General features: G+C 33.3%; 1 protein-coding gene across 1 annotated transcript in view; it reads left to right on the top strand.

Annotated features, from left to right (window-relative positions):
• The first annotated feature begins 5,655 nt into the window (after positions 1 to 5,655).
• Positions 5,656 to 22,975, top strand: part of LOC124360155 (apolipophorins-like) — a 139,154-nt gene continuing 121,834 nt past the window's right edge. Inside the window, exons 1-2 of the mRNA XM_046813521.1 lie at positions 5,656 to 5,749; positions 12,830 to 13,020. Of these exons, the coding sequence (XP_046669477.1) occupies positions 12,889 to 13,020 (132 nt within the window). The 5' untranslated portion in view covers positions 5,656 to 5,749; positions 12,830 to 12,888. The remainder of the gene's footprint in view (positions 5,750 to 12,829; positions 13,021 to 22,975) is intronic.

Here is a 22,975-nt window from a genome sequence, read left to right as displayed (position 1 = left end):
ATTATAGGTAACATTCAATACATTCATATTAACTTTTAAAAATTAAATCTTTGTTAGAGCACTAACATATATCACAAAACACCAAACACGTTTTATGAAATTAAAGTAGCATTAATACTTATTTTATATAGAGGCAGTACTCTGAATGAAATAACAGTCGAAATTCTAGACTTCTAGATTTATTCCACTTACCATACAGACACAATAAGGAACAAGATATTTATGAAATAACCATTTAAGGTGAATCAGAGACTTTGGTATATTTAACTAGGATCAAACAGTTTGTGTGACTGCGAACCTTTTTTTATTAAAATCGCCTTGATAAATACAGTAAGCGTTTGTTGATGTACCAAATCATGAACATGTATGATAAATGTATGGTTGCGAGTCCTATCAAGCAGTTATTGGACTTAAAATAGTCTATCCTAATCTTCAATTATTCTGTAATAGCAGTACTGCTAATGTAAAGTTTTCTAGCAAAAAACTACTTTTTTTATTGACAGTATTTTATTTCAAAGTAAAACTACATAAAATGTACAAACTTCAATGGCTGTTGCATATGAGATGGAAAATAAAAAAAAATGGAACTGCTGCACTTTTTAGACATTTTCTTAGTGTGTTTAGGAAAAATTAAATGGTAATCATGTTCGGTAAAATGTTTACCATGCATAAAACAGTATGTTTTGTTGGCTTAAAAGTTTTTTTCCTCTGTGTCACAGTAATCCACTTTTTTAATAAATTGTCATTCAATGGAACGCTAAAACAAAACAAATTAAAAAAATAATAAAATACAGGTAGCTGAAAATCACAAAGATCCAATAATTATAAAGTTGAGTAGGTCAGTTGTAGATATTGTTTTTAGCAATGATTTATAAGATTATGCATTTATACGTGCTATAAACGACCGACATTGGTATCTTGGATCAATGCGGATGAAATAATGGAGTGATAAAGCATGTTTTACTCAACTATATAATTATTGTTCATGATTAAAAAACGATAGATTAATAGGCTAATTTACTCATTGACAGTCTTACCGTACTTTTAATTATTTGGGTAACCCAGTTAATAAGTTGGTAGTACAGAAAATAATATTGGTTGAGAATTACTATTTAGGAAGCTGCAAATAAATATTGACATGGTTGATACAGTAAGAATATGTGTAATGTGTAAATATGTGTAAAAAGAAATGTGGCTGTCTTTAGTCCATCTTTAGTCCAAATAACAACAATGATTTTTGTTTTGGCATGATTATACGTGATGCCGTATCGTCCCGTTTATCGCCGCACAACTCGGTGAGTTCTTGCCCACTTTAAAGCGCCTGCAAGTCCATGGATACACCTGAAACGCACAGCTGTGTGCGACCGGAAAACGCAACATGTGGCTTATGGGCAGTGCGCGTTCCAGTAGTATAGTTTCTTTGGTTTAAATAACCAAACTAACATTATGATCGGAAGACCAAATACCTGTCAAATGACTTATTTTAAATAAATTTGTTGAAGTGGCAATAGCCTAATTTAATTTCAATAAGCATTGAATCACAACAAGTACTTGCTCCGCCAGGACTCGAACCCGGATCTCCCACTTGCCGGGTGAATGTGGTACCATTACACCACAGAGCCCTTACTTTTTACTATTCCAGGTGTAATTTTATGTATTTGGGCCATTTCATTCTTACACATATGTGTTTTAAAATCCCCAATGTGGGGGGGGGGGGGGGTGGGGGGGGGGGGGGGTGGGGGGGGGGGGGGGTGGGGGGGGGGGGGGGTGGGGGGGGGGGGGGGTGGGGGGGGGGGGGGGTGGTTTTTAATTTTAATAATTTATTGACACTTTATATAATTATTTCATGTAATAATTTATATAATTATTTTATATAATAATTTATATAACTATTTTATATATTAATTTATATATTTTATATGATAATTTTTATGTTTTATTTATAGATAATTTATGTTACTGAAGCTTGCCCAAAAGCTACGATATGAAATTGTCCAAAATAAATCAAGGAGATACTTTAAAAATAAATGCTATATCTTGTTAAAGATTTTCTGTGAAAATGTCAACTATTGCATACTGTCCCTAATGTAATAGATATAAAGAGGATGCATGTAAATATTTTAATTAATTTTTAACTAATTTTTAAATGTGGATGATCACAAAAATTGCCATATTCTTCTTTTTAACTTTAACTTCAAAAACGTTTAATTCCTGAGCATTCTTGGTACATTGGCGTCACTAAACGTAACATACTGTATATTAGATTTTATTATTGTTATTATCAATTAAACATACTAATTAAAAACTAAGAAGTTTGTTTAGCAAAAATGTAAAAGATAACCTGACTGATAAACCAGACAGTGGATTAGCTATGGAATCTCCTTTATCAGGACTCCTAGTAGACATATTCACAAAGTGGAAGAAAGCAAAATTATTAATGAAGCCAATACTTTTAACAACAAGATTAAGATACGGTGATGACATTCAATGCTTGTTACCAAGATAACAAAGCCAATCAATTTCTATATTACTTAAGTCTCTTTTGTACACAATAAAACTCACAATCAAAACTCAAAAAAGCATGTAATCCTTTTAGATCTGACTATCTTAAAAGAAAGTAGAAAATTACATATGTTAAAAATTCGTAGAAAGTTTACTCAAACCATAGACGGCATCACAGAATGATTGTGTTTCAATTTATTAAACACACAGACTTAAATGTTCCTTTGTATTAAGAAAAATCAATAATAAAATACTTGGTAAAAAAATTGATACAACCTAAAATTACTGATGCAATGATGAAAATTAAAATTAAACAGAAGTATAATTTGGTAAAAGAAACCAAGGAGTACATTTGTGTAACATACAGACACACAATCAATAAATGAAAAACATTCAGTAGATCAAAATTCAAAATGAGCCACAAAACTAAAAAAGATTTCAAATTAAATACAAAATGTACACAACATCAATATTCAAGTAGCAATTGGTCATATACTGTATATATATAAAATCAGAAATCTGAAAATTATAATAACTTGCAAACTATTAAGCAAAAAATAATAAATAATAATTGTTTCACATATTTTTTTGTGTGTTCAAATATTTGTCACATTCTACATCTATCTATCTATCTATCTATATATATAATATATATATATATATATATATATATATATATATATATATGTATATATTATATTTTGAGGTTATTACTACTGTGATCATGGGCTTAGTCACAATTATAAAAAAATAAAACGTGTAATGGTTAGTCACCTCTAACTGAGGATCTCTCCAGCCTCTACATCCCCAACTCCAAGGGTTCTTCTGTTATCAAGATTCCTCTCTATTTGGGTAGCTTCTTGACTTCCACACAACAAGGTACCTGTCTAACTGGAATTCCTGCCTCAAAAGTCTCATTCACAGAATCTATGGGCATATTTAACCCTCTTACAACAATCCAAATTGTTGCTTTTAGAAAACTTTTTCCAAAATGACCACAACTCTTGCTCTAAAACCTTTTTACTGTTTTAAAAATGTGGCTCAGTTATTCTATAATGTACCAAAATCTTGAACATGTAACTTAGTTACTAGTATTTATACTTCTATTCTACGTTATAACTGTAGTAATTTGCGTTTTCATTCCTTTTTTAAAAGTTGGTTTGCCTTACTCTAATCTCTTTCTATTATTAATCCTTGTAAATCACGAGTTCTGCACAGTCTAGTCTGAGAGCTTTGCATTATTCTGTATTCTTAGCTTTGGAACAGTTCGATTATCTCAGTTCATGAACTTCAATGAGCCAGGTCAAATTGATACCACATTTGATGTATTTTTTAGACTTCCTGTAGGCTGCTCTAATTTAAGTACCTAAATTCATCTATTTGTTGTATTTTATCCTCTTAGTAGAATTATTTGCCTATGGAGGTTTTAACATAACTTAGAAAACTGTTAACAGCCATCTTTTCATAGTATGGTTCAAATAAAAATTAATGAAATTACAAACAGTTTATTGTAAATTTGGATTACTGACTCCTCAAGGTTCCTAGGTGTCAACTATCCTAAGACATAAAGCCATATACTAAAATTTTTTTAATGCTAGAATGTTTATATAATATCACTGATTAGTAATTTACTATGCAAAGTGCCGTTTTATTTCTTTCATAGTGGTGGTAATGTTCATGAAGATTTAGAATATTTTCATTTTAAAAACAAGGGACACCAGAAATTGAAATATCTTTATGCACTAGGTTTTCACAGATTCCAAACGTATTCCAAATGAATTTATAAAGTTTTTTTGAAACCAAATGAATTTTTTGTTGTATTGTCATATGTTCATAATCACATAAGTTAAAAAATAAAATAATTATTTATTTAATACACATTAAACTTCTTTGATTACAATTACTGTGCATTAAGTTATGTAAACTTTTATACTCTTTGATAAGTTGTAATTTTTTTGCCAAGAGTACTCTGATCACTTTCATAATTATTTCAAAATAAATATGGTATATGGTATCTGAATTGAGTTGCAAGAGTATGTCAGAAAAAGGTTTATCTTTTTGACAATTTAATTTATAATACCAATTATTGTAGCTATTGCTATCCTCTGATTGGATCAAATAATCCTTTTTATAGGAGTCATAATACCACTGAACTGAGCACCTAACTCTATTGATAGAGTTGACTTAGCCTTTAACCTTGGATCTTTAGCTGAAGATAGCCTTTTGGGCTGTTGTAACAATATCGTCATTTGCAATCAATTATTCCTGAGCAAACAGCACTAATTTAGCTTATTTTGTATAATTGGATAACTGTGTTGGTTTTATAATTCTGGCCAATTTATTACTTTTAAAAGAGATATTGTAATAAGATATGAAAAACCTTTTGCTTCGTAATTAATTATTTCCAATTTTCATTATTTTATCAATGGTTAATTTGACATAATTAGTTTACAATTAATTAAAGTTTAATAATAATAATAAATTCATAAAAAATTATTCTTACATCTTTCAAAAATTGTTAATCATGCATAATTTTATGAATGTAATTTTTTAGTATTATATCTTGAGATGGGTCTTTTGCGATACTCAGTACTTAAACCTTGATACTTAGCAGTATTGGTGGTGTAGCATCATAGCTCCTGAAATCATAGTACCCAATACCATAATACAGATAAAGATGCTATGCACAATTTCCAGTGTGCGTTGATGCTTGGTACTCCCAGGCCATTCTGGCGGAGTTATAAAATTAGGAGCAATGATATTGGTGATGTGTGCAAACTCATGAAAGTTATATTTTACTTGTGGTTGTCATATTTAAATGTCAAACTGAAGATACATTATTACTTAAGACATTTTGTACAACACTGATGGCATGGTAACTTTCAAGGTTGGCATGTTAATACTTATAACACTCAAATATTTAGAAACTCATATTGTCATGAAATCTTACAAGATAAAAATTATTATAAGTATATACATTGTGTACCTATGGTGGGAAGGGTAATTTGAAGGGTGCAAATTTGAATTCTCCTTCATTTCACCTTCCACCTAGTGTAGCTTCTGAAATCTGATGCTATCACAGACTCATGCAACAGATGATACAAACAACATATGTATATAGATTGACCTGATTATTAGTTACTATCAATCCAAAATTATGTTTATAAACATTTCATTAATAAAAATCTCATTTTAATTTACATATTTCTATTTTCAGATCCAACTTGTAAGGGTAACTGCAGAGGTGGTAAGTACTTCAACAAAATTACTGGAACTATTTAAGCTTATATCTATTTTTATCTCTTTGAATAATTTGTAAACATCAAAAATAGCAATAATTTTTGTAAAATTTTATAATAACGTAAGTTTGATTGCCATAAAAACAGTTTTTAAATTGCCTATAAATTTTGAAATTTAAATGAATTAATAAAATTAATTAATTGTACTTATAAAATAAAACAAAATATTTCAGAATAACTGGGAGATAAATGCATCAAATAAAAATATGAAATAAAATAAAACAAATATTGTAACAAGACAAAGTTTTAAATAATATTATGTTGTCATTCTTACATGTTTGGACAATTAATGCAATAATGAAATAGATAACTTTTAATGAATGAAAATAAATAAATAGTTAACTAAACAAACGTTAAACTGTCATTGATGTCATAGATAAAACAATTTATTTATTATATATATATTTAATAAATAAACTATAAATAAATAAATAAATTTATTTAATAAATAAATAAACTGACATCAATGACAGTTTTATATATATATATATATATATATATATACAGGGCTCGATTTGAGACGGAACGCGGCGGAACGGCGTTCCGGGACCTCTATCCTTAAAAAAAAAATAATAATAATAATCTGTAGCAAAAAGCCACTGAAACCAAAACTAAATTTTTGGTTGATGAGTTAATTACCAAATTTATTATGAACACCAAATTCTTAAAATATATGATTACTATAGTTTACCTCGCAATCAATAATAAAACATTCAAATGTATCACGAAGCTATCTCGAAGTGCCTACAGTTTTTAAAATGCGCCAGAAGCCTCTTAATCTTTCCTCCTCCACATGCGTCTTCCCCTCCGTCAGTAGCATATAGACTCGCCCGATTACTAACTCCCCCCCACATGTTCCCTCTCCTCCATCAGCGACGTATAGACCCGCCCGTTTGGCTGTGTCGACGTGTCGTATTATGCATTCGCTCAGTTGCTCAGTAGTAGTGGTTTCAAATGTGTATGCGCCTCTCCATCGAAAACGTGGTTTTCTTGCATTTATTATGTTACTTCATTGAGGTTACATATTTTTATGTGTTTGTATTTGTTAGTGAAGTAAAATAAACAAAAAATTAACAGATTACTTTTCGTCTTCGGGTGACAGTAGAAGACTTAAAAGAACTGTTGTATGTCCAGACAACCATGAACAACAGATTTCATAGACGTCAAAACCATCTTCTAGCAGTGAAAATGTAACCAGATTTGAAATTAATGTGAAACCCCCTAAAGAAAAAGAACAGCAGATTGAATGCAACAATGACTTGCCAGATTGTTGGAATAACTCGCAAAAAACAGAATTTTGCAAAAGGTATGACTGGTTGTTTATTAAAAATGGAATGTTAGGATGTAGGACTAGTAAGGAAGTTGGGATCTTATCTGTAAAGAAAAAAACAGGCATGAAAATTTCAAAAGCATGGGCATATGGTGAGATAGACAGTTATGGAGACACAAAAGAGAAAAAACAAACTTCATTAAGGAAAAAAATTCATGGCCACAAAGAGAGTGCTGGCCATAAAGCAGCAGATGAAATTTTATCCGAAGCTAAAGACGGAGCATTGGAGAAAAATATCTTGAAACAGCGTTCCCAGGAAAAAGAAGTGACTGAAAAAATATTTCGAACGGCATACAGGGTTGTTAAAGAAAATCAATCCTTTAATGAGTTTGAAACAGAAATAGATTTACAAGAACTTAACGGGATTAACATGGGTCGCATTTTACATTCTGACAAAGCTTGTGCTAACATTGCTTTGCACATCAGTAAGGAAATGAAGAAAAAATTCGTAAGTGAAATTATTGAGAATGAGACAAAAGTTGGTCTGATAATTGATGAATCCACTTCCTTAAGTAATAAGTCAAGTTTTATTGTATACGTCCGGTGTTCTTTGAAAAAAACTGGTATGTGTGGCTCCACTAACGTATTTCTGGATCTGGTAGAACTTGATGGCGTTACCGCTAAAGAAAGTATTTGACTCTTTAATGAACTGCCTTCATTCAAATGGGTTATCTGAGCAGTTTTTAAGCGATAACTTGACAAGCTTAACTGGTGATGGTGCTGCTACCATGCTCGGAAAACACAAAGGAATTGGGGCATTATTTTGTCAGAAATTCCCTTCTATTTTTGTCTGGCACTGTGCAAACCACAGACTTGAGCTGTCAGTTTCAGACGTTATTAAATCTGTTTCAGGAGTAAGCAGATTGAAATCCTTTATTGCTAAACTCTATGTTATCTATCACGCCTCACCAAAGAACAGTAGGGAACTCCGGAACTGTGCGAGTCTATTAGAGGCAGAAACTTTAAAAATTTGAAGAGTTTTGAGCACCCGTTGGGTCGCATCTAGTTTCAGATCTGTCTCAGCTGTATGGGAGTCCTACGAGGCGTTAGTACAACACTTCAAAGAAGCTTCAAATGATACAACTAGAGACAACAAATAAAGAAGTACTTTTTCTGGCCTCCTCAACAAAATCACAGATATAAATTTCATATTAGACCTGGGTTTGATGGCTTTACAAGAGCTTTCAGAACTAAGTGAAGCTTTACAGCATTGCAACGCAGATTTGAGCTATGCAAATAGAAAATTGCAAATCGTAGTTGCTTTATTCGAAGAAAGGAAAACAACTCCTGGTCTATACTCTAAAATGGCCCAAGAAGCAGTTGACAACTTGTCTTTTTTCAGTGTTCCTCTCCAAACAAAAGCTGGTCGAGTAAACGACCAACCGATGAACCCGGAAATATTTTACGGAGTACTGAAAACGTCTATTGAAGCGAGACTGTTAAATGAAAAAGACACTAAGTTAGCAGAAACTTTCAAAGTTATGGACACTAGAAACTGGCCTGAAGACATCCCAACAACGTTCGGAGAAAACTAAATGAGGGAACTTGCTTCCAGGTTTAAGCTTAATGAAAGGCAGTTAATAACGGGTTTCAGAGAATATATCTACTCCAGAACGTTACCAGACAGCCTCTGTCGGCTCGAGCAGTCGATCAACTCCGTTGCCATTTCATCAAGTGAATGTGAAAGAGGGTTTTCTCAAATGAATTTAATAATAACACCTCTGAGATTGTCACTCAAAATTACAACGGTGTCTGGCCTGTTGTTTGTAAAAATAAATGGACCTCCTCTCCAGCTGTTTCAACAAGAAAAGTACGTTGACACTTGGCTTGTTTCTGGACACCACTCAGCGCTAGCTGTCAAAAGTTACAAGAGATCAAGAGAAAAGAAATACGATTAAAACAAGTTAAAGTTTTGGACTATATTTTAAAAATAATCCGAATACAAAAAGTAACGCTGTATTGCTCTACTGCTATTTATGTTAATAAAAGAAGTTTGAGTTCTATAAAATCTTCTTGTTTCCTTTCAAGAACCTAATTCTTTACACAGGCAAACACTGTTTTGTGGTGATGGAATGATATATAATAGAAGGGGGTGGGGGATAAGTCTTGGCAGGTTTTAGTTCCGGTACCTCAATTTCTAGAAATCGAGCACTGTATATATATATATATATACAGTATATATATATTTAATAAATAAATTGTTTTATCTATGACATCAATGACAGTTTAACGTTTGTTTAGTTAACTATTTATTTATTTTCATTCATTAAAAGTTATCTATTTCATTATTGCATTAATTGTCCAAACATGTAAGAATGACAACATAATATTATTTAAAACTTTATATATATATATATATATATACTAGCTGTTTCCCGCGGCTTCGCACGCTTTTCGTAAGTTTTGCCCTCGTATGAGCATTTCTGGTTGAAGTAAATTATATTTCCAACCCCGATGTAGATTTTACCTTGATGTCACGATCAAGAAAATATGTCAAAAATGTATTGTACATGCATAATGTATTTTATTACAAAGTGGTCTACCACTCAACCTTTAAGTTCAACCAAAAATTTAGTTTAGACAATTATACATCATAACTTAGCGCCTTCAAATAGTGTTTCACTGTTTAATATACGTATCTATCTCGTAATTGCAGGTTATAATGTGCAGGCGCTTTGAAAACTTTTCTTCATTTTATTCGTTTATATTCACGACATAAGCGAATAATTCAGATAATAACTATCCTATCTTCTAAGTTAGACTAAATTACGGATACATGTGAAATTTGATTGAAATTGGTTCAGTCGTTTTGGAGTTTATTGGCAACATACATCGTGACTCAAGATTTTTATATATATAAGATTGTGTTAATTTTTTATGAAAATATCTACTTGTATAAACTTATTGCTTCATTAAGAGTGTCCTATGAATTTATAAGTCATTTGAAGTAATACATGGCCTTAACTTAGAAAACATCAATAGAGCCATGAAATCTAGAAACCTTCAAGTAGTGCTCTCACTACTTAGTGATGTCATCAGTTTGTCCATATGTGACCTACAGGATGCCATCACTGACTATTTTTTACCTATCAGAATCAGAATCATTTATTGGCCACATAAATATTTCATACAAAAATACATAGGCAAGTCACATGTCAATAGAACACTATGTCAATAGAACACTGATTATAACCCAATAATGTTCTTTATTTTGTATTTTAATACTACTGTAACAGGGTAGTCGATAAATCAATACCTATCTTATAATTTCATTAAAACATTTTATCATTTATGGTGAAAATTGTGACTGGCATAAAATTAAAGCTTAATCCATAAGGTCCCTTCCCTATGATTATTCAACTACATTTCAACAAAAACTCCTGTGTTTGATATATATTTCTCTAACCGCAGTCGGACATCTGTCACTGTCACTGAGACTTGCAGCATGTGTGCTGGAATGTATGTTAACACTTCCTGTTTGTGTTTTTCATAAGGTTCACCTCTGCATATCCATTTGTTTTCAAAACACCTGTTAAAAAATGCCTGCTGTTAGAAAAAATGGAGAAAATGCCATCTTCTGGCATTGCCATGGTAGTTCATTTTTGACTAACTGTATACAGCTGAGGTATAATTGTGTATTGATTTATCAAACTCTGTAGATTTTGTGTACATTTATATGTAGTCATGCAACCAATCTCTTGCCGATCTTTATTTCTACCAAAGTACAGTGGGATTGACATAAGGCACTAGCCTATACTAGTCCAGGCTTGTTTGGGATAGTGGAATATATTGAAAGTGAAATAGTAGTGTTTTTATATCTTCCCATTTTTATAGAAGATATATAGTGTTTGCATTTTTGTCTTTATGTATAGTCGTTACCATCAAGCTCAGCACTTATGCTTTTAATTCAATTGTGTATTCATTACACTTATACAAATTGTTAGAGTAAGTAAGTTTCAGTTTGTTTTAGAATGTTTACTGCAGTGCTGAGGGTTTCATTTAGAGTGCTTTTCAATATCAGACTGATCACCTTTACTGATAACTAGCACAAATTTAAATAGTACCTCATATGATAAACTGTTATTAAAATTAACAATGATTTGTTCTATTTCCTATTGCTACACCCAGATTCTCAATTTGTTCCTAAAGTGCTTCTTTCCTGTCTTCTTCAACTCCTCTGGTGGAGAGACCTACAGTTTAGTTCCCACACAGCTTGGTATTTGTCTGATGTTTCTCTGTTGAGTGACATGATGCACAGACAGAAGTAGTTTGATGCATATCTGGTATTTAGGTGTGGTAATTGGTGCCAGTTCTTGCTACTGGAGATGATTTTGTACACAGATTCTGTAAATAACTGTAGCTTGTATGTAAAGGTTCAGTACAGTGAGGATTTTAAGTTTCTGAGCATTTCCATACAAGATTATCTTGGTAGAAAGTCTACAAGCATTCTGGTTGCTCATTTTTTGTATATCAGTACATTGTAGGTTTCCCACTATTGTGTCTTCCCACACTGCAATGTCATGTCTGATTCGTATAGTTTATAGTAGGCAGTCAGAACTGTTGCTGTTTTACTGATGCTCTTCATTCTCCGGATAATAAACAGTTCTGTGCTAAGATTCTTACACAGAGAGTATGTGGGTGATCCATGCTAAGTTGTCATTGATATTATGCCAAAGTATTTTACAAAATTAACTTCTACATCTGGAAGTCTTCTTGTGGTGTCTTTTCAACATTAACTGCATGGTTTTCTTTTCATACACAACTAATTTATTGCCATGGTAGTATTGTGTTGCTTTGTTAAATGCCACAAGAATTACCATCTCAAGCAGGACAAAGTCTTCTTTTCTACTAACAGTACTGTATCTTCACCAAACATTTATTACCGTAATTCCTTTACGAAACACATTGTCAAAAATGATGTTGAAAATCCATGCAGAAGTCTTAGTACCTGGATTAAGAACCACCAACATGCAACATGTACATTCTGAAAAATTCAAGAAGTTACATACTAGTTGTACAATGTTACTATAACCTGAAATACTGCTAGGCTCAGTAAGGTTTATTTTGTAACAAATTAACAATAAACACAAGAATGTATAATAAACAATAAAATTTAAAATAGAGGTAGGTACTAGAATACTCAGAATATGTAGGACAGTATCAGCCACCTAATGAAAGAACAGGACCACATTGAGGCTTGGCATTTTAATTTACACTACATGCCCAATAAGGATCTATCATGCTCCCACAGCCCCCTCAGTCCACATTGAGCTGTCTGCAATGAATGTGTTAATGTGGATTTAAATACTTTTGGCTTGACTTTATTATTTATTTAATCTTGAAACGTTTATTAAACTTACTACAGCTTGATATAATAATGTTTAATGTTAATACTGTATGCATTAATATTGTTTCGATTTTTAGATCTCAGGAACTATTGAACATAATGGTTTTAGTTTAGTGTTAATTAAATGTTCCTTACACATAAATTTACCATAAAGCTCTAAAAACATTTTTTTTATTTCATTTTTTTAGTTTTACAATGTTTTGAAGTTAATCCTGAGTCTTTTGTAAACCTACTTTGTTTAATAATAAGATATATAATAGTCATACATAGACATTTAATATAATGTTGTAGCTAGTTTCTCAATGGTGCTAGTAACCACTTATAAAATGAATTATTATTTCTGTACATTAGCTGGAGGCCCATTCCTGCCCGGAAATTATTATAAATACCAACTGCAAGGACAGACGACAATGCATCTCCCTGGCTCACCAGATGATGTTACTTCACTTCAAATATCCGCCACTGCTGAAGTCTTTGCGGAATCCAAATGTCAGCATGTCCTCAGATTATCCAACTTATTAGTGGAAGGACCAGATTATGAGGTAATTAAAATTCTGCTTAATTCAATCCATATACCAGTGATAACTTTATCTGTTCTGGTGTAAATTTTTAAGCACATTTAAAAAGTAGTTGTAGTATGGCACAATAATTTAAAACACACTATATGCTACTGTGTGGTGCAATATGTTGTAACTTTCTATTTTGTAATTCTTTATTTCCATATTGCTTGATTAGAGTTTTAGGAAGTGTAAGTTAGAGGTGTAAAAACTTTAAAAAAATAGGATTAGGCTACTGTAAGTGTGCAACAAGTTAATACACGTTTTAAAATATACAGAAGCTTATAAAAACTATATTTATAGTATGCAAGATATATCTAGAAAGTATGAGTACCAGTGGTAAAACCAATCCCATTTTAATTTTAACAGGTTTCATATTAATATTATTTTTACATAAAAGAATGAATAAATTATATTTTATTAATATAATTTTCACCAATGTGTGTTCAAGAACTTATTGTAGAAGGTTTTGACCTTATAATCCAAACCTTACACACAGAAATAACCCACCAGAGATTACACCTATTGTTTAACAGTATTTTTATATTGTCATCACTATCAAAGTACTTACAACCAAATTCCAATTTATACACAGAAAAAACAGTAGTTAATTAGAGCCAGACCTGGCTCATACAAGGATTTGTCAAAAAGTTTAAAGACACCCTAGTAATCAGTTTATTCTTTTCTAAACTTAATTTTACTTCTGTTTTTGGAGAATGCTTTGGAATTCCACATAAAAGTAGGTTCTGTTATATAAACTAACAGATTTAGATAGCTGTTGATGAAATGAATTATTATAGTAATTAATAAATATTTCATGACACATAATTTTCTATACAAATACGCTTATTTATTAAAACATTCGGAATGTAAAAGCATAATTCTTGTTATTTACAAACAATTATTACGCATTTGAAACCCTGGTAAACAAAATTTAGTTTCTTAAGATTTTAAATTTAAATTGACAAACTATGAAGATGAGTATCTGGTAAACGGTGGCAGTTTAGTAGCATGCAGAGCAATATTTTGGCAATGTGAGCTTCTTGCTTTTTATTTTATCTTAGTTTTTACATAAGCTGTAATTATCTATAATTTCAAAAATGTATTTAATTTATTTTTATATTTTTGTACATCTGCTCATGGGCGCAGAATAAATATATAACGTTTAAAATTTGTGTTTTAAAGAAAAAATAGAAAATATTGACACAAAATTTCTTTTTGTTTGTTGAAGTTAATGTTGAAACATCATGGCCTAGCCACTTATAATTGAAGGTGCCAATAAAACCTGCCTAAACTTATTTAACCTCTCTTGTATCATAGCTGGAGCAAAGATATGTAGCATATGTATATCAAACAGCCGTAAGGTTAAAGTGACAAATGGAAAAGAATTGAAACTTGAAGCACAGCCTGTATGATCGAGACCAAGCACAAGGTGTTGGTATAAAAAAGTAACAAATTTCATATTAGAACAAGCTCTTACCCAGAGTATTGCAGTCGTGTAATTGCTCTTTGGAAATAGAAATGGCAAAAAATCATATTATTTATATGGATGATGTTTTATAGTGCTGCTCAAGATAAAAAACATCCAAGCAATAACATCTATATCCAAGAACTAACATTGAAATAATGTGAAATTTTATTTTAATAATGCAAGAAATAAGTAAATTAATTATGGTTGAACTTATTATAATTTAGTATAAATTTTTATAAATACAGTCAAACCTCACTAATTCGAAGTTCAAGGGAAACACTGTTTCGTTCGAATTGTAGAGGTTTTGATTTAAAGAGGTTTCGAATTACAGAGGTAATATTCAAATTCAAATTCAAATTCAAATGGTTTATTGTCAGAATACAAAATATGTATATAACAACGTCATATTATAAATAATCTATAGCTTACTTTAAATAGCCTTACTCCTTATCACAGTTAAAAATTCATCAACAGTGTACAAACATGAATCTACTAACATTTTCTTTACAACATTTTTAAAATTTGATCTGTTTAATACCTTGATATGATTGGGCAAAGCATTGTAATATTTGATTCCCTGATATCTAAAACTGACTTGAGTGCTAGCAAAGTTACATTTTGGTACAACTACATTATTTCTATTACGAGTACTATAACTATGAACATCACATTGATTAATAAATAATGATAAATTATCTCTGACATATAACAAAACATTTAATACATAAATAGACGGCAATGTTAATACACCTAATTTTACAAACAGTGGTTTACAGTGCTCACGACTCTGGACATTACATATAATAGCCCAGTCAATCTAGGTTTTTACCCGGAAATGCGAGGTATAAAGCTAATGTTTTGCACAGATGTCCGTTATGGTATACCAAATCACATCCTAAAAGTCCCCGCCCGTCCCCCGTGTGCGTCCCCCGTTTTAACGAAATAAAGGGGGGAGGGGGGCGCGGCTTACTTAAACGCACATTACTCGAGAACAAAAGCAGATGGAGGAAAAATAACAACTGTGTTTAATTCAGAAAAATATAAGCTATAAAATATTATGATGATTTTCTTTTAATCAGTTTTAGTTAGTGCATGAAAAATTGTTAACCAACAAAAAAATGTTGATTTACTCTTTATTGTTAAGGTTTTAATACTGAAGTTTTTTTCTCCTATATTTTTATTTTATCAATGGTTTTCCGTCAACACTACACTTTATTTTCTTTCCTTAAATGTATATTTCAGTTGGGAAATAAACTGGTATATGAATAAACTCCAGTTGAAGTATGTAGAATGAACGTGGTCAATGGTCTAAAAAGTATAACATTAGCATGGTATTAAATAAATAATGTACAGAATACAGTAAAATTTAATGGTTTAACAATTACATTTTTAAGTACAATCATAAAATATTATTAATTTAAAATAATATTTGTACAAATCATATTAACTATATTCAATATGATACCCAATTTTAATTTCTTTTAATGATTTTAAAATGTACAACCGTATGTCAAAAAGCAATTGTATTGAACAGTGTGTTGTATCCACTATCTTGTTTAAAACTGACCTTTAGTTACTATCAACGTCCTCTTCCTCTAAATCAATTGTCTGCAGTGTGTTGTTGCAGTCTCTGCCTTGACAATGAGCACACATTGCCGAACAAGCTAATCCTGACCTTATGCAATCACACGATCGGGCACACTCTTTCTTGCAATCACATGTAATGAAATTCAAGAGTTTATCAGGTGCCGGTGGCAAAGTCATAGATTGTGGTACAAGAACACCGTCTTTTTCAAGCCAACCCCATGAACATGGATCCAGATCCTTCCCAAGCCATTTCTGCACTTGATAGTAAACCCGCAAGGTGTGTAAGCGTGCGGATCTGAAGTGGGTGGTAAAACAGACAAATCAAAGCTTGAAGTAATCTTCTGTCTAGCTATCAGTTTATTGAACATAAAGTACCTTAGTTCATTTAATGTTTTGCACTTTGTATCTCCGTATATCGCAAGAAAGTATTGTTCTCCACATGATGTTAACATGTCAGGCTCAGCAGTTGGATCTTTGAAAATGTTTGACATTTTTTGAAGTTCCGCACTTTTTTCCAACACTTTCCATGGCACTTTCTTCCCTTTTCTAAACGTGGCGGATGTTGTATCGCATCCAGAAAATGCGTGTGCAAACAGTATACAGTCTTTCATATTGCCTAAGTTACTACTAATGTCAGCTACTGGGTAAACTTTGTAGGAACCTTCACTGCCTTCTGGTTTGATGAAGAATAATGTATCAGAACTTTTAACTCCATGCACAAGAAGTGCTAGAAGATCAGTGTCTGTACCAACCACAGCTGTTTTCATACCTTTAGAACACTGCTGAAGAGCTGTTGAAGCAATCAAAAAGTCAGCATCTGCTACAGCTTGTACAACTGAAAAGCCAGCTCGATCAAAATGTGATTTCAGTTCAGCGTTACCAAGAAATTCAGCCTGAGTCACTGATGCTGTCACGTTTAAGTCGAAATGTATTGTTCTTGATTGAATTCGACATGCTCTTCTATCTTGCTCTTGGTTCTTTGTGGTCGCTGGTCCCTCATAGCCATCAAAAACTATGGTTACACTTGAACCGTAATGGATGCGAATAAATTCAACATATCCTGAAATAATTTGTTCATATGTGGCAGGCTTAGGCCAAACAGCATGATAAAGCAAATGTCCTCCGTCCAATACATAAACACAGTCTTGAGGCCAACTATGAAGGGTAGGTGTGCTCATTTCTATAACATCACAAAGTGCTGACTTAGCTGTTTTTCTCATCGCTGCTCCGTTAAAGAGAGAAGGTGGCCTCGGAGCCAATTCAAAGGCCATGTAATCTTCATAGTCAGATGGAGATTTTAAAATACACAATATTCTAAGAAACAGTTGATTCGGATTCACTTCTATAACATCGTGACCTCTTACTTTGATAGTGGCATAAATAGCAGCAAGAGGAGTAACTTTACTTTTTCTTTTAAGTTTTACATCACCAAACGTTTGGCCAGTCATTTGAGTCATTGCAAGAAGACCTGTTTCTGTGGCGGTCTCCGGGTTTATTTTAGCGTCAGCAACTGTTCCAGTCGACAAAGAAATTAAACCTCCATTTATGTCTACACTGAAAGGCGAATGTGACTTTAGCCAACAAAGTAGTTTGTCCAAATCTTTATCATCTCTTGATTGCCGAGCATCGCGTAGCTCAACATGTTGTTCTGTAGTTCCAGAGTTTATGTGACACAATTTTTCAAACGCATTCGTGACAACAGAACAGGCTGGACGCGCTAGGACAAATCTCGCTAAGTTACTGTCAGTGACGCCTCTTCCATGGATAAGTCCACCTGACACTTTCAAAGAACGCATGAGCTCCTGCTCAATCACCATATCTGTCCAGTTTCCACCCCAGAACCTTTCTGTCCTACGAACTGTAAAGAAACCTAAAGAAATGAATCTCTCGAGCTCGTCTTTACTTAGAACCTGTGGTAAATCTTCCATTTCCTGGACATAGTGGTGTGCATATTTTGCATACTGGAGGTGACCTGAGGAATGGAAGTACGGAAGCATTGCTTTGATGCAAGATATATGAAGCGTGAAGTCACCAGTACGTTCCGATCTTATGTAAAGGCGCATTAGCGCAACTAATCTAAAATATAGCACCCACAACTTTCCTGTGCGACTACGAGTTTCTTCTGCATCACATGTTTGGTTTAACGCTGTTTCTAGTCTTTGCAGTGATTTTGAAGCACTAACATCATCAATTTTAGTCTCATTTGTGAGGAAGTCAGTGTGGAGTTTTTTAAGTACAAGCAAGTCCTCCTCTGGTACGTTGTCCACCATCTCAAGCAGAATAACTCCCAGCGCCAACTGTGTCAAAAAGTGAGCCCGTAGAGCTCTAGCATAAGCATGCCCTGTTATCATATGTGGGATTGAAGATTTCGCATAAATTTCCATCCAAATCTCTTCAAGACCGCTCCCACTCATTATGTAGCCTACGGCTCCCAAAAATGACATTAAAAGGTGAAAACCACCTAATCTGATTATGACATTGTCAAGAGTTGAGTCTGTAGTTGAAGCAATGATTTCGACAGCTTTTCCATACAGAGGCTGGTCAAATGTCACAAAACAACTTTTTTGACCATTCTTTCTACATTGTTCAGCTGCAAATTGTAGTGCCGTATAGATCGTGCTCAAGTTGCTTGGATCAAGGTTGATAAAAGGAACTGGTTCTATGCTGCTTTTCACTCCACATCCAGATCCCAGAAACACTCCTTGCATATAACCATTCCAAGACGGCCTAGGAGACAGACTTTTCCAAGAGCCCACCATCCATAAAACATCGATGGATGTACTAAGATTTTCATTTTTGGGGTCAGATGGAGAACATATTTCTTTTATAACTTTTCTTTTCAGACCTGATGTTGCAGGTTTTTTTATACCAAGAAATCTGAATGGAGCCCTTTTTAGCTATTTCTGCAGCTGTTGGAACTGATAAGACTCGTGTGACGTTGCTAGGCTTAGTAGTATTTTGAGGAGTGGAACACTTAATACCTCCCATTGCATGAAAGGTATTTTTTCCATCTAGTGTTCGGATGTTTACATCCGCGTTATCATATACAAACTGAATGTAGCTTTTTTGGGAACTTTCTACCGTTTTTTGTACCATAAGAGAATACTCATAACGCTGTACTTCAGTATAGCTTGCTCCGAAACCAAGTCTATTCAAAATATCAACCAAAAGCCTTGAACCATAATGGTTATGAACATACATGCTCAAACCTATCAAAAGTGGTGATAAGAAAGAGCGTGGCCTGCATGCACTTATAATAGCATGGCCTATCGCAGCTTTTTTTAGTTCAGTATTTTCTTCATTGGTGCCCTTATGCTTAACTACAGTATTAAGAAATACTTGAAGGGACTTAGGTATTAAAGACATTAGAGTTTGTGAATCCACGCAATCAGGGTGCAATGTAGAATACTCACCAAGATTGTAAACGCAGCCGCGAATGTCTGATCTAATTTACTTCAGCAGCAGCAGAAATTATCCTCAGTTGCTCTTCTTTGGGATTGGATTTTCTGTCTTCATACCACATATCATGTAAAATTCTATGTGTTGCCATTCGGAAGCTGATTATTGTACTGCGCCCAGGTATGTCAGTAATAATTATATCGGAGCCATAATGGTCAATAAGTTTGTTCTTTAGATGTTTAGTAGTATATCCATCTTTTCCATCCAAAAAGGTGTCCATGATATCTGAAAGTTCTCCTAAACTGTACTGGCATTCGTCGTTTTCATTTAACCTATTACACAACTTTAAAAAGGCATCATGTTTGTAATCATTATCATCGGACTTCGTATTTTTTTTTAACTTAAAAAACTGAGTTAAACAGTTTCCATGGTAAATGGCTTCAGCAGCAACTAGATCACCGGCTGCACGGACACGTGTGTCTACTTCTCTGCCCCAATCATCACCACGAATGCAAGCAATGTTGAGAATTCTAGTCTGCACTGTCAATGTTTCAACGTAATGAGCTGAATTCCTATACTTTAAAGCCCGCTTTTTTATTGCTTGGAAATCTATATGCTTAGCACAGAATAAACAATGAGTTTTAATATCGAAACCTTCTACTTCTGTAGATCTTGTTCTATACGAGGTTGACGGTTCACTTGAAACTTCACTTCCAACATTTTTAGATATATACTTCTTAATGCTTGTAGGTCTGGTATAATTCTTTCGGCAAACATCATGAACTTTCAGGTCTGTAACTGTACTAAACTTGTCATGTAAGCCATCTCCGCGTTTTTCACTTGCACTTTTTAGTCCTTCTACACCTTTCTCAGTTACGCTAACAATGTTCAGTGTGTTTTTAGAATCACAACCAGCACCAAAGCCATGGGCACACAAAAAACAATCTATTTCCATATTTAATGCAAAAAATACAACCAATCTGAAAGTACACTAACATCACTTCAAAAGACACGTACGCACAAAACGTGAAATATTAACAAAACGCACGCACTGGGTGTAAACAGAACGGGCACTCCGCCTCAACTACAGTGCAGTTGTAAACATGTTCAAGAACGCATGCGCGACACGCCGTTCACGTTGAATCCTGTCAGCGATGACTGTGCCTCTGCCGCACCGCGACCGCTGTCATCGCACCGTGCCGGCGCGGCGCGGCGGGCGTCCGGCTTCGCTATTAAGTAAACATTCACGATTGTCTATAAGTTGTGTATACTTTATTAACATGTAATAGAGCTTTTACAACTTTGTTACATCAAGAAATAACACTAGAATATAGCATTATAACACAATTCTAGCTAAAAAGAAAGTAAAACAATAAATAAATAAATTATTAATGCTTAACGGTTACAGTTATCACATTTTATCACATGACCTTTATTAATGGCCACATTTTACTGAATCTAAATCAGTTTTTTATATTTCTGTATATCTTACCGTTCTAAAGCAGTAAGTGTTTAAGTAATATTCGCCCCCCCTCCCCCCTATTTTTGTTATACCGGAAGAAGCACTCAGGGGACGGTAGGGGACTTTTAGTATATGGTCAAGGATATCATAAAGAACATCTGTGCCAAAATTCAGCTTTATACCTCGCATTTCCGGGTTTGCATGATTTTTTACCTAGATTGACTGGGCTATAAGCCTGACTGCTCTTTTTTGTAACACAAACAGTTTATTCGCACTCTGAGATTGGCCCCACAAAGTTACTCCATATGTTAAGAAACTATGAATATAGGCATAGTACATAAAAAGCAAGTGTTTAGCAGAAATAGTTCCATTAAGGGATCTTATAAGAAAAATACCTCGGGAAATTCGAGAAGCTACATAATCAATATGAGTTTGCCATTTAAGATTGGGTTGTATAAAAATGCCAAGAAACTTAAGACTTAAGTCCTCATTATCACTAGGCCTATTAGATAAGGTAATATGCAAATCTTGAATTGTTTTATCATTTACACAGAGCTTATTTGCTGCACACCAATCATCTACAATTACGGTCTTAACACTAAGTAGCTTATTACATTCGTTCCTCGTTTTTGCGCAGACCTTGAGACCCAAGTCATCAGCAAACAAATACGTACTAACATAATTGTCATTGAGATTAAAAGGCAAGTCATTTATATACAAAATAAATAGAGTAGGTCCTAAAATGGATCCCTGAGGAACACCTAGCTTAACAGGCCTAGTTTCTGACATAGAGCCATTTAAATATACATATTGACACCTATTTGAGAGATATGAGTTAAAGAAACTGACAGCAAGTTGACTAAAACCATAAGACCTAAGTTTATTTAATAGAATATGATGATTTACAGTATCAAAGGCTCTGGATAAGTCATAAGATCTGAACTTGACAGATTTTTTTAGTTCCAAACCATCAAAGCAATCATTTATGAAGGACTGGACTGCGCCAACGGTACACCGCTCAGCTCGAAACCCAAATTGACAAGTGCTGAGTAAATTATTGGTTTCGAGATAGCAAACCAACTGCTTATGAACCAGCCGCTCCAACACCTTTGACACTGCTGTAACAATAGTTATAGGCCTATAATTACAAGTTTGGTCCTTTGGACCCCTCTTATGTACTGGAATCACTTTATTTATCTTTAGTACATCAGGAAAAATACCTGTCCTAACACTTTCATTATATAAATAAGTTAGAATTTCACAGATTGAGTTGGCAGCCATTTTCAGAATAGGAGCACTTATACCATAACAATCGAGACATGTGCTATTACTTAAACTAAGGATAGCTGCATGAACATCTTCCACTTTAAATTCATTCAGGCAAAAGCTTACTGTAGAGTTCCACTGAGCACAGTGCTTACCAAGGTAGAAAGAATAGTCATTATTGCTAGGTGGAATACTTTTGCAAGTCTCCAAAACTGACCCAACAAAATATGAATTAAAACTATCAGGTTCCAGTACATGAGATGAGTTAGATGACATACTATTAGCCCTGACTGATTTATTAATAATGCTCCAAGCAGCTTTACTTTTGTTAGTTGCTTTATCAAGTAAAGTGTTATTAAAGTCAAGCTTTGCTTTTTTTATTTCATTTCTGTAAACATTTTTAAGATTTCTATATTTATTTCTAATATCAATATTTTTCTCATTGCTTGTGTTTTTTATAATATAATAAAGTCTATCAAGCTCCTGCTTTGTCTTATTTAGACCTTCACGATACCAGGCAACATTTACTTGTTTAGATTTAGATTTCTTATTTTTTAAAGGCATAGCACAGTTCAGAGCCAATAAGAACTATTCTAAAAATAACTTAAACTTAAGGTTAACATTTGACTTAATAACATAAATATCATTCCAATTAGTGAGACCTAGGTAAGACGCAAAAAGTGAGGAGCCCAAAGTAGAAATGGGTCTAACAATAAACATTTGTGGTATAATCCTAGACATTACATTGTCTAAAG

This window comes from Homalodisca vitripennis, chromosome 1 (genome assembly GCF_021130785.1).
Source record: "Homalodisca vitripennis isolate AUS2020 chromosome 1, UT_GWSS_2.1, whole genome shotgun sequence".
Taxonomy (NCBI): domain Eukaryota; kingdom Metazoa; phylum Arthropoda; class Insecta; order Hemiptera; family Cicadellidae; genus Homalodisca; species Homalodisca vitripennis.
Note: the sequence above shows the minus strand (reverse complement) of the source record. Positions and strands in the feature narration are given on the sequence as shown.